We start from the raw sequence: 11,760 nt of genomic DNA, 5'->3' as shown, positions 1-11,760 counted from the left end.
ATATGTAATTATATATTATAATAGAAATTCTATATATATATATGTGTGTGTGTGTGTGTGTGTTGTTGTTGTTGTTAAGTGCCATCAACTTGGTTCTAACTCTGTGTAGGGTTTTTGATGAGCAGCTGGTGAGTTTGAACCACTGACCTTGCAGCTCAAACCAACTTTATGGTCTAGTGCTTATCACATGTATTTATCTGTGTATGTATTTATATATTTATGTTCATATATTTGTTGTTAGATACTGTTGAGTTGGTTCTGACTCATCATGACCCTATGCACAATAGAGCAAAACACTGCCCGATCCTGTACCATCCTCAAAATTTTTTTTTTACACTTGAGCCCATTGCCACTGCCGCTGTGCCAGTCCATGTTCTTTGGGGTCTTCATCCTTTTCGCAGACCATCCACTTTAACCAAACCTGATGTCCTTCTCCATGAGCCTGCTCCCTTCTGATAATATTTCCAAAGCACAGAGAAAACGTCTCACCAGCCTTGTTTCTAAGACGCATTCTGACTGTACTTCTGACACATTTGTTTTCGCCTCTTCCAGCAGCCTAGGGTGCTTTTAATATTCTCCTCCAATGCCATAACTCAAATGTATTACTTCTTCTCTGGTCTTCCTTATTCATTGTCCAACTTTCACAGGCATTTGAGGCTGTTAAAATACCATGGATTGGGTCTGGCTCACCTTAGTCCTCAAATTGACATCTTTGCTCTTAAACACTTTAAAGTGGTCTTGTGCAGCAAATTTGCCTAATGCAATATGTCACTTAATTTCTTGACTGCTGCTTCCGTGAGTGTTGAGAGTGGATCTAAGGAAAATGAAGTCTTTGACAACTTCAACCTTTTCTCCATTTATCATGATGTATTTATTAGTAGTGAGGATTTTTGTTTTCTTTACATTGAGGTACAACCCATTCTGAAGGTTGTGGTCTTTGATGTTTGTAAGTAAGTATTTTAAGTCCTCTTTGCTTTCAGCAAACAAGATTGTATCATCTCCATTTCACAGTTTGTTAATGAGTCTTCCTCCAATCCTGATGGCACATTCTTCTTCATACAATCCAGTTTCTAGGATTATTTGCTCAGTGTGCAGAGTGAATAAATTTGGTGAAAGAATACCACCCTGATGCACACCTTTCCTATGGTCTTCCTTATTCATTGTCCAACTTTCACATTGTTGTTATTAAGTGCCATTGAGTCAGTTCCAACCCATAGCAACACTGTATAGGGTTTCCAAGGAGTGGCTGGTGAACTTAAACTGCTGACCTTGTGGTTCAAACTGACATTGCAGTCCAGTGCAGTATCCCACAGTACTACACCAGGACTCCTAACTTTCACATGTGTATATTTTATATATATATATTTGTTGTTTTTAAGTGCTATCAAGTCAGTTCTGACTCACAGCGAGCCTGAATAGGGTTTCCAAGGTCATAAGCATTTGCAGAAGCAGAAAGCCTCATCTTTCTGCTGGTGGCCTCTAACTGGTGGCCTTGTGGTTCACAATCCAGTGCTTATCCTACAGAACCACTGTATAGAGATAGAGACTGAGAGATAAAGAAGAGAATCTTCATTATATCTTAAAAGAGATGGGCTTTTCTTAATTACCATTTTATGCATGAGGTACCTAAAGCTCAAGATGATAGGTAGTTTGCTCATGACCCCACAGCCAATATAAGAATGGAGTTGTGAACCCAGGACTATTGACTTCGAAGTCCACAGTGTAAGCACCTGTGTATTGGGTGAATCCATGGATGACTCCGAGAATGTTGCATGCCCTGTATCTTCTTCTCTCATGGTTCCACATTCTCTTTCCCTAGATTGAGCCATACATGCCATTTGAATTCACATGTGAGGGGATGCTGCAGAGAATCAACGCTTTCATCGAAAACCAGGTAAGGCTCTTCAAAAGTCAGTCTGTCTTTGCTCTGTCCTCCTCCTTGCTAACTCAGAAGGTTCTCGACAACAGTTTGGAGCTCACCACAGTTATGTGCTCTTTTTCCTGCTTTGGAAGACTATCAAAGCCAACTAATGGCTTGTTGGATTTCTAAAGCCTGCCCTCTCCTGGTCACCCAAAGGCATCAGTTTTTCCCTGGGGTAACTTGGTAATTTAGTTCTTTCTTGTTGTTGTTGTTAAGTACGGTGGTGTCAGTTCCAACTCATAGCGACCCTGTACAGGGTTTCCGAAGCTGTGAATCTTTACAGGAGCAGAAAGTCTCATCTTTCTCCCATGGAACAGCTGGTAGTTTCGAACTGCCGAACTTGAGGTTAGCAGCCCAATTCATAACCACTACACTACCAGAGCTCCTTAGTATGACCTTTATTTCGATGGACAAATAGAAATGTATACTGTGAGAGACAGGCTGGCCAAAATGAAGAGCTCTTCAACTGTTAGCACCTGTGTCCTTGAGTGAACTATGAGGGGAATCATGAAGACTTGTGGGGAGACAGGGGTGATTCTGGTTCTGCCTGATCTTCATTTCTCTTTCCAAGAAAGGCCAGGCTTAAGCCCCGCCGCTTCCAAGGGTCTTTTCATAATAAATGTTCAGTAATTCTCAAACTATTTGAACTCTTACTGGTTTTCACATAGCTTTAAAAACAGGATCCCTTTTCAAATAAAACTTACATACATGAAACCTCAGTATATAAATCAGATAAAAGCAGAATTTCAGTTCTGAAGCAGGAGGAGGTCCCAGAAGCCCCACCACTTCCAACAGAGTTTGGAAACTACAAATTATGTTCGTAGAAATAAAGGCCAGAAGTGTCACTGGCCTCCATTTTAATAACATTTTCATTCCTTCAAGCTTCAAAAAGCAACGCAGAGCTGGAAATAGCCTCAGAATTCCCATGGGTAGAAGAATATGAACTCCTTGACCAGATTCCAGAAATAGGGGGCTCCCTTAAAGAAGAAACCCTAGTGTTTCAGGGCAATGAAGATATCTTACACCCTAGGGGGTAAGGCTTATGCAGGCTGAACATAGAGATAGTGTGTTGAAACTTTAAATAAGCATAGTTTATAGACTCAAAGTAGGTTACAAAGGAAGACTGGAGATTGGAGGAGACAAGGTTTTGCAAGCAACTGACAGATGGAGCTTCTGTTAGAGAGCTGGGGGATGTGGGACAGGGCTTCTGGGGTAACTGTTCTGGTATTCCAAGTTCTCCTTAGCAAATTCTGAGGATACAGCACACTTGAGAGTCCAGCCTGCCACATTCAAATCCAGCTCTAGAAATTTCTAATTCTGAGATTCTGGGTACATTACCCCACCTCTCTATAATTTAGTGTCCTCCTCCTAAGGACAAAAAGGGACCTGCCTGATGGGGCTGATATGAGCATCACATAAGGTAACCCATGTGAAATCTACAACAGGCCCTGGCAAATAGTTTTAATAAATGTAAACTAATCCTAAGAGTTCAGGTGTGGCACTGTAGGATAAAGCACTGGCCCAAAAGGTCGGTTTGAACCACAAGGTCAGCAATTCAAACTCACCAGCTGCTCCTCGGAAACCCCATACAGGGTTGCTGTGAGTCAGCAATGGATCGATGGCACTTAACAACAACAACACGGATGGTTGCCGGAGTTATGTGGTTGTGGTGGTAGTGTGCTGTGGAGCCGGATCTGACTCACAGCAACCCTATATAGGGTTTCTGAGACTATAAATCTTTATGGGAGCAAAAAGCCTCATCTTTCTCCCATGGAATGGCTCCTGGTTTCAAACTGCTGATCTTGAGGTTACCAGCCTGACTCGTAACCACTACACTACCAGAGCTGCTTGCCAGATTAGGGTAAAATAAAGCCTTCTTAACTTAAGCATCCTATGAAGATTAAATGATATGATTCAAATGCTTTGCCCTCATGCCAAGTCTATTAAGTGAGCAATAGGATAGATTGGTGGGGGTGAGGAAATGCCATCAAGTGAATTCCAACTCACAGAAACCCTGTAGAAGGTTTCCAAGGAGTGGCTGGTGAGTTTGAACCACCAACCTTGTGGTTCAAACCGACCTCGCGGTCCAGTGCTTTAGCCTACAGCGCCACACCAGGACTCCATATACAAGGATTCAGAAAGTTGGTGTAAAAATGGAATTTAAAGATAATGGAAATGTTCCACAGAGTTTTTGCAACCCTTCCTGTCCCCACTTGTGTGTACCACCTTGGTACCCAGCACTCTCTCAGCACCTTACAGTTATCTGATGTTGTGGTTTTAGAAATCCCATTCTCTCAGTATAGAAACCAAGCCCCTGGCCTCCTTAGGGGCATCCCTGAGCTGCACTTGCATCTTCTCTAACCTGAGAGAGGTGCAGAGCGGGGCTGCTATGACCATACTAGGCCGTGGGTCCAGGCTCTCCTGGCTTCCTAGTGCTACTTCAAGAGAAGTATCACAAGGGTGTGACTTTCACAGATAGACATTTATTTTCTCACTGTTCTGGAGGCTAAAGTCCAGAGTCAGGGCACCCAGCTCTAGGAAAAGGCTCTTTCTTTGCCCACGCAAGAACGATGAGGCTTGTAGAAGAATTGATGCTTTTGAGTTATGATGTTGGAGGAGAATATTGAAAGTGCCATGGGCTGCCAAAAGCACAAACAGATTTGTGTTGGAAGAAGTGCAGCCAGAGTGCTCCTTGGAGGCCAAATGGCCAGACTTCGTCTCTCATACTTCGGACATATGGTCGGAGGGACCAGTCGCTGGAGAAGGACATCATGTTTGGTAAGGTGGAGGGTCATAGTAAAAGAGGAAGACCCCCAGCAAGATGGATTGGTAGAATGTCAACATCAGTGGGCTCAAGCATGGCAACAATTGTGAGGTTGGCCCAGGACCGGGCAATGTTTCATTCTGTTGCATAGGGTCACTGGCACCTAACAACAACAACACTACCGTATCCTCTTAGTGGTTCAAACCCACCCGTTATTCCTTGAAAATCCTATACAGGGTCACTTTATGTTGGTACCAACTTGACAGCACATAACAACAACAGCAAAGATTTACAGTTTAAAAACCCTAAGGATCAGTTTCAAAAACCGTAAGGTCAGCAGTTGTAAACTATCAGCTGCTCCATGGGATAGAGATGAGGCTTTCTGCTCCTGTCAAGATGTACAGCCTTGGAAACCCTATCCTGGGTCACCACGAGTCAGACTGACTGCACAGCACACCACCAGCCCCAAGTTTTCTTCTGCCCTAGAGGGGCATGATGAGTTGGGGTCAGCAGTGGGTTTGTTCTGTCTAATCTGCTCTTTTTAGATTTCAGAAGGGATTCTGTCTAAGACAAACCTTACACAGATAGGTCTCATTAACATAACACAGATTAATGGCTTACATTTACAGATAGAGGGGTGGAGATCGCAAAACCTATTTTGGTTTGTGGGGACACAGTTTAATCCCGTACAAAGCCGGCTGGCTCCGGCATACCAGTGCAGGAGGCTCCCTGAAATCTAACCAGATCCCTGTAACTGCTTCTGAAGCTCACTTCCTCTTTCTCTCCCTTTACTGTCTGAGTTCTCTGGTGCTGCTGTAACAGATACCACAAGTGGATGGCTTCAACAAGCAGACGTTTAGTCTTTCACAGTTTTGGAGGCTAGAGGTCCAAGTTCAGAGGACCATCTCTGGAGAAAATTTCTTGTCTCCTTTCCGCATGTATAGGCCCAGCATTCTTTGGAGCTCTCTCTGTGTCTTGGCATCAGTCTTTCCATGGAGTTCGAGCTTCACAGTGCAGGGATTCCAGGTCCAAAGGACATGCTTCACTCCTAGTTCTATGATCTTGCTGGAAGCAGGTCCCTCTCAGTTCTGTTTTTTTAATCTTTTTTAATACCACCAAAGAGATGACCTCATCCTGTAGACTGCATCTGGCTTCATTAACATCACAGAAATGAGGATTCACAACACATGGAATAATTCCATCAGCTGAGGGCTGATCACATCATGGGGGCTGGGATTGTATTATGTAAGATCTCATTAAGGAGAATTGCTACGTCTTAACTGCTAACCCATCGAGAATCCCTGACCAGCCAAGTCCCAAGTCGACACCAAACCTTACCTACCACAGGTACTCTGCAATCTTTCTCAGATTTATGTGCAAACTGTCTTTATTTCATCTCTGAGCCTTATGAAGCCCAGCCTCTGCTACCAGTCCGTAAAGGTTCACTTGTCCTCTGGGGTCTGTTCTTTATACTTCCATTGCTAGATTTCCTGTCAACAGGGAGGTCTCGTTCCCAAAATGCACCTTGCAAAGTGCTCCCTCATGCACGGTCCATGCCTAGCTTGTTCCTGTCTGTATCCCAAGTGCCTGGCATATGGCAGATGTACAGTAACTGCTAATTTAGTGAATGAGGGGGTGAGTGAGTGTGTTTCATATTCACATGAGCTGGGAACCAGGAAGCTCATCTTAAACTTGATAGTTGAGAAAATGTGTTCCTGGGATTGTCTTCTGGAAACATGCTAATAAAACTGGCCTTTTATACCACCTTCTAGGTATCCATTTTTATGCTATGATCTGCTATGATCATTCCAGAGATTTTTTTTCTTGCTGTCATTTATTTATTCATTCACTCCATAGATATTTGTCAGCTAGTGTGTGCATGTGCTGTGCCTGGAGATAGGGAAGCAAAGAGATCAGAGACTCTGACCCTGCTGCCTTGGAGTCCCTTTCGGTTTCCTGGAGAAGGCAGGCAAATGTACAGACAATGCAGGTGCTGTCATAGTGATGAGTTGGGTGCTCTGTAATCACATAACCCAGCCTGCAGGGAGCAAGGAAGGAGTGGTGTCTTAGTTAGGTCTCTCTAGAGAACCAGACCCGGTGATATGTACAAACACACACAGAGAGATTTGTTGTTAATTGCCATTGAGTTGGTTCTGACTCATAGTAACCCTGTATCAGGTTTCTGAGGCTGTCAATTTTTGCTGGAGTGGTGGTGGTGGTGTACCATGGAGTCGGTTCCGGCTCATAGCGACCTTATACAGGGTTTCTGAGGCTGTAAATCTTTACGGGAGCAGAAAGCCTCATCTTTCGCCTGAGGAACAGCTGGGAGTGTCTAACTAGAAAACTTCATCTTTCTCCTACAGAGCACTGGTAGGCTTGAACCACAAACATTATAGTTCCCAGTCCAGTGCTTATCATACAGTGCCACCACACTCCCTACATGGATGTGGAGTAGGCATTGGTGGGTGAGTGTTAGAATTCTCACCTTCCTTGTGGGAGACCAGAGGTTGAATCCCAACCAGTGTATCGCATGCATGGCCACCACTCATCATTGGAGGCTTGCTTGTTGCCATGATGTTGAACAGATTTCAGTGGACCTTCCGGACTAAGACCAGGAAGAAAGTCGTGGCAGTCTTCTTCAGAAAGCTCCATGGATCACACGTGGGGTCACCATGATTTGGGCCAATTTGACAGCAGTTAACAACGTAGATGGAATTCTGGTAGGATAAGCACTGGACTCTAAGGTCAGTTTGAACCACAAGGTCACCAGCTGCTCCTTGGAAACCTTATACAGACAGGATCGCTATGACTCTGACTTGACTCGATGGCACTTAACAACAACATAGACATGGACTGATTTACTTCCAGGTACTGGCGCACACACTTGGAGGGAGCTGACAAGTCCAAACTCTGTATGTGAGACAACAGGAAGAGAGAAAAGTGAGGGAGTTCAGGCAAAATGTCAGTTTATAGTTTGGGGGCAGAACACATCCTAGGGAGACTCGCCTTTTGTTTTTCAGGCCTGCAGTGGAATGTTTGGTTCCGCCACATTCTGGAGGGTAATGTGCTTTACTTAAGACCAACTCACTTAATCACAGCAACCAACTAGTGTTTGACCAAACAAGTGGGCACCATAGCCTAGCCAAGTTGCCACATATCGTCTAGTGTCCAGAGGCCCCTTGCAGAAGGTGTATCCTTCAGGCTAACTGGGATTTCAGGAAGGGCTGTATGAATTAAGACACAGAGGTGGGGGAAAAAAGAAATAAAGATGAATGATAGACATGCAGCTGTGTACAGAGGGTAAGGTGGGAGATGAGGTTGGAGGAGACGGATGGAGACTCTGAGACTGAGCTGAAGAATTCAAGTTTGATTCCAGGACAGAGGGAAGCTGGAGAAGGGTTTCAGTGTGGGTGAGGGACAATTCAGATCTGTGTGTTAGACACTTCATCCAAGGAACCTTGTGTTTAGAGCAATTCTTACTGAACTTTCTTCCAGTACTGTTAAATGGTAATAAAACCAGTTGTGGGGGAGTTGATTTGTCTCTTGGTGGCCCCGTGTGTGGAGGGTAGAACTGCTCCATAGGACTTCCAGGGTTGTGACTTTTCAGAAGCAGCTAGCCAGGCCTGTCTTCCGCAGGCCCTTCTAGATGGATATGAGCCACCAACCTTTAGGCTAGTAATTAGACGTTTAACTGTTTGTCCTACCCACAGACTCCAACTGATAAATAATGGACCTATTTTAAGATTATCTCAGGTCTGGGGAGTGATGCTTTTGGATCCCAGAATGTTCCCCCACTTCCCTGGGGGAAAGCAGGAAACCAAGAGGTCAAAGACTTTCTACCTCTCACTATTGGCCCCAGGTCAATAGTTTACAGTGTCAGTGTTCATTATGTTTGCACCTAGAAGACAGTCTTCAAAGAGCAGCCAGGATGAAGAGAGGGGTTTTCTAGTAGGGACAGGAAAACCTCACAGTCTAAGGAAGTGGTGGAAGCTCCGCTGCCTTTCCCTGGAGCTGTAGGAGAGGGATTCGGCTGATCTGTGCCCTCGGAACTTTCCTGTGATCTGTCAGGGAAACAAGGTCACTTTTCTCTTAAGGCAGCTGTCCAGGCCCTTCACCACTCACCCAAGACCGCAGGAACCAGAGGAAACCAGCTGACATCCATTGAAACAGAAGCAGGCTGAATGATCAGCTGGGTGGTGGACAGCCAACTGCCAACTCAAAACCACCCACCTGAGCACAAGCTCAGCTTTCCCCTCCCTTCACTGCACTAATCATTTTGATGCGGATTGCATACTCATTTTAAACCATTCTCTCAAAGAGACGCTGTCTCCAGCTGCAGGGGAGTTAGTGCCAAGGTGAAAATCCCAGGTTAGCTAAGATGAAGAGCACACTCATTTCCTGACCTGAGTGTGTCCCAGCCTGTGAAACTCACTGCCTTTGAGTCCATTCCAACTCATAGCTACCCCACAGGATGAGGAGAACTGCTCCACAAAGTTTCCAAGACGATAAATGATTGCAGAAGCATTCGGTGAGTTTGGACCACCAGTCTTGAGGTGAGCAGCCCACTTCACCACGAGGGCACCACAGCCTATGAATGTTGTCCCTGTGCAATTCTTGGGGAAGACTTGTGGATTTGCTTCAGGCTAGAAAGTCTAAAAAGTTCTGTTGAAGGAATGGCCATATTCAAGTTGATTTCTGACAACGATGAATACACTCTTTGTGACTCTATACTTAACTGTAAAGACTCTGTAAATAGAGTTGGTTGCAGCCATGTTATTTTGTAAAAAGCTGTAAAAAGCATTCTGGTAATATTTTGAAGAAGGAAGACAGAAGAAGAATTGATGCATTTGAACTGTGGTGGTGACAAATGCTGAATATACCATGAGCTGCCAGACGAACGAACAAATCAGTTTTAGAAAAACACACAACCACAACGTTCCTTAGACGTGAGGATGATAAGAAAAAGACACAACCAGATCGTGAGGATGATGAGACTTTGGCTAGCTCACTTTGGGCACATCATTGGGAAACATTAATTGCTAGGAAAGGACATCATGTTTGGTAAAGTACAGGGTTAGCAAAAACAAGAGAAACTCTCAGTGAGATAGACTGACACATATTGTCAACAATGCACTTCAACATAGCAGTGGTCATGAAGATGGGAAAGGACCAAGCAGCATTTTGTTTTGTTACCTATGTGCTCACCATGGGTCAGAGTCAAGCCGGTGACCCTAACAACCGCCACAACAAATATGAAGAGAAATCAGAGTTAACAACTTGAAGAGCTGATGTTGAGTCAGCTTAAGCTCCTGAATCAGCCATCAGAGACCATCTTTCCATAAACTTTTCATTGTGGATTAAGTGAAGGTTTACAGAGCAGATCATCACTTTTACATCCAACAAATCCTGCACTTCATTGCATCTCACCTCAGTGTAGCACCATGTATTCCACTTTCTCCCTGGGTTTCCTGTCTCCATTCCTCCTTCTTTCCCAATGCTTCTGAACTTCATCCTTGGGTAAATGCTGCCTTTTTTATATCAAATGGTTGGCCAGCCCACAGTGTGTGTCCCTCACTAGTGTTGTTATCTATTTCTAGGCTGAAAATTGAACCACAGAGGTGAGTCCTGTTTCAAATTGGAAGGATGACCAAGGTCCATAGTCTTGAGTTTCCAACAGTCTTGATCTGACTAACAAGCCTGTTCTTTTTTTGGGATTTTGAGTTTTATTCCATAATTTCTCACACTACCCATGTTCTTCAAATGTGATGCCTTTTGGAGCAGTTGGCCAGTGATACCCAGACACCATCTAATTCTTCTTTTCTCAGGGTCATGAATATTGATGTTCACATGGTCCCATTAGTCCATTGAACTAATTGTTTGCAAACATCTTCAATTTTCTTGCTCTTCTTTCCTCTGGACAGGGAGAGACCAAAGCTGCACCTTTGAGGGCTACTCATGAGCTTGTAAGATCCCGGTACTCAACCACAGCAGGATGTAGAACATTATCTTTGTACACTATGTTATACCCATTGACCATGATATCCCCTGAGATGATGGTTCTGAGCCCCCAGGCCCAGTGAATCATTCTTTCAATGTGGTTGATTATGGCTACGCAGTTTTCATAACCATTCCCCCTGTTTATTCAGAGCCCATTTTGTACTTATTGGCAAGGGTTCTAGATACAAGAACAAGCCTTTTAGTGATTCTGGATAGTCAGTGGGTACAGGGATCATTGGAAGTCATAGGTTGTAGGAAACGAGGAAAAGAAACTGAAAAGGGAGAAGGTTGGCCCCAGTTTTGAGAATGTTTACTCTTCAAGAGTCGACTATTTTGTTCACCTGGCCATTATTCATCACAGAGCTCACTGTGTGGTACAAATGGTTTGCACCAGACTGGTATCCTACAGGTTGGCGATTCAAACCCTCCTTTCACCACACAAGAAAAGTCCTGGCCATCTGCTTCTGTTACGATCACAAGAAGATCCTATGGAGCAGTTCTACTCTGCAACACATGGGGTCACAATGAGTCAGAATCAAGTCTTGACATCTGATAAGATCTTGGAGACGTTGGGTAGGTAATGATTAAGCCCTGGACCCTATACCTATGCTACCGGGGTCTACCTCCCAACTCGGACACCACTCTGTAACCTTGGGAAAGTTGCCTAATCTCTGTGCTCTTTCTTTTATGAAATAGGGACATTAGTCTCTGTCCTATTAGGTTGGTGAAACAGTCAACAGGTTGGCATGTACTGAGTCCCAAGAGCAGTAGAAGGCATGTAGTGTTGTTGTTAGGTGCCATCGAGTTGGTATCGACTCATAGTGACCCTATGCACAACAGAACAAAACACTGCCCAGTCCTGGGCCAACCTCACAATTGTTGCTACGCTTGAGCCCATTGATGCTGACACTTTCCCAACCCATCAAACTGGGGGTCTTCCTCTTTTTCTCTGACCCTTAACCTTACCAAACATGATATCCTTCTCCAGTGACTGGTCTCTCCTGACAATATGTCCAAAGTATGAGAGACGAAGTTTGGCCATCTTGGCCTCCAAGGAGCACTCTGGCTGCACTTCTTC

The 11,760-nt window shown here is 44.4% G+C and overlaps 1 protein-coding gene across 1 annotated transcript in view; it reads left to right on the top strand.

Annotated features, from left to right (window-relative positions):
- MGAT5 (mannosyl (alpha-1,6-)-glycoprotein beta-1,6-N-acetyl-glucosaminyltransferase) overlaps positions 1-11,760 on the top strand; it is a 307,459-nt gene that overhangs the window by 277,244 nt on the left and 18,455 nt on the right. The window contains exon 14 of the mRNA XM_006834588.1: positions 1,820-1,894. Coding sequence (XP_006834651.1) covers positions 1,820-1,894 — 75 coding nt within the window. The remainder of the gene's footprint in view (positions 1-1,819; positions 1,895-11,760) is intronic.

The sequence above is a fragment of the Chrysochloris asiatica genome, unplaced genomic scaffold (genome assembly GCF_000296735.1).
Source record: "Chrysochloris asiatica unplaced genomic scaffold, ChrAsi1.0 scaffold00012, whole genome shotgun sequence".
In the NCBI taxonomy this organism is placed as follows: domain Eukaryota; kingdom Metazoa; phylum Chordata; class Mammalia; order Afrosoricida; family Chrysochloridae; genus Chrysochloris; species Chrysochloris asiatica.
The sequence above is the reverse complement of the archived record's forward strand: the minus strand, read 5'-3'. Positions and strand labels throughout refer to the sequence as shown.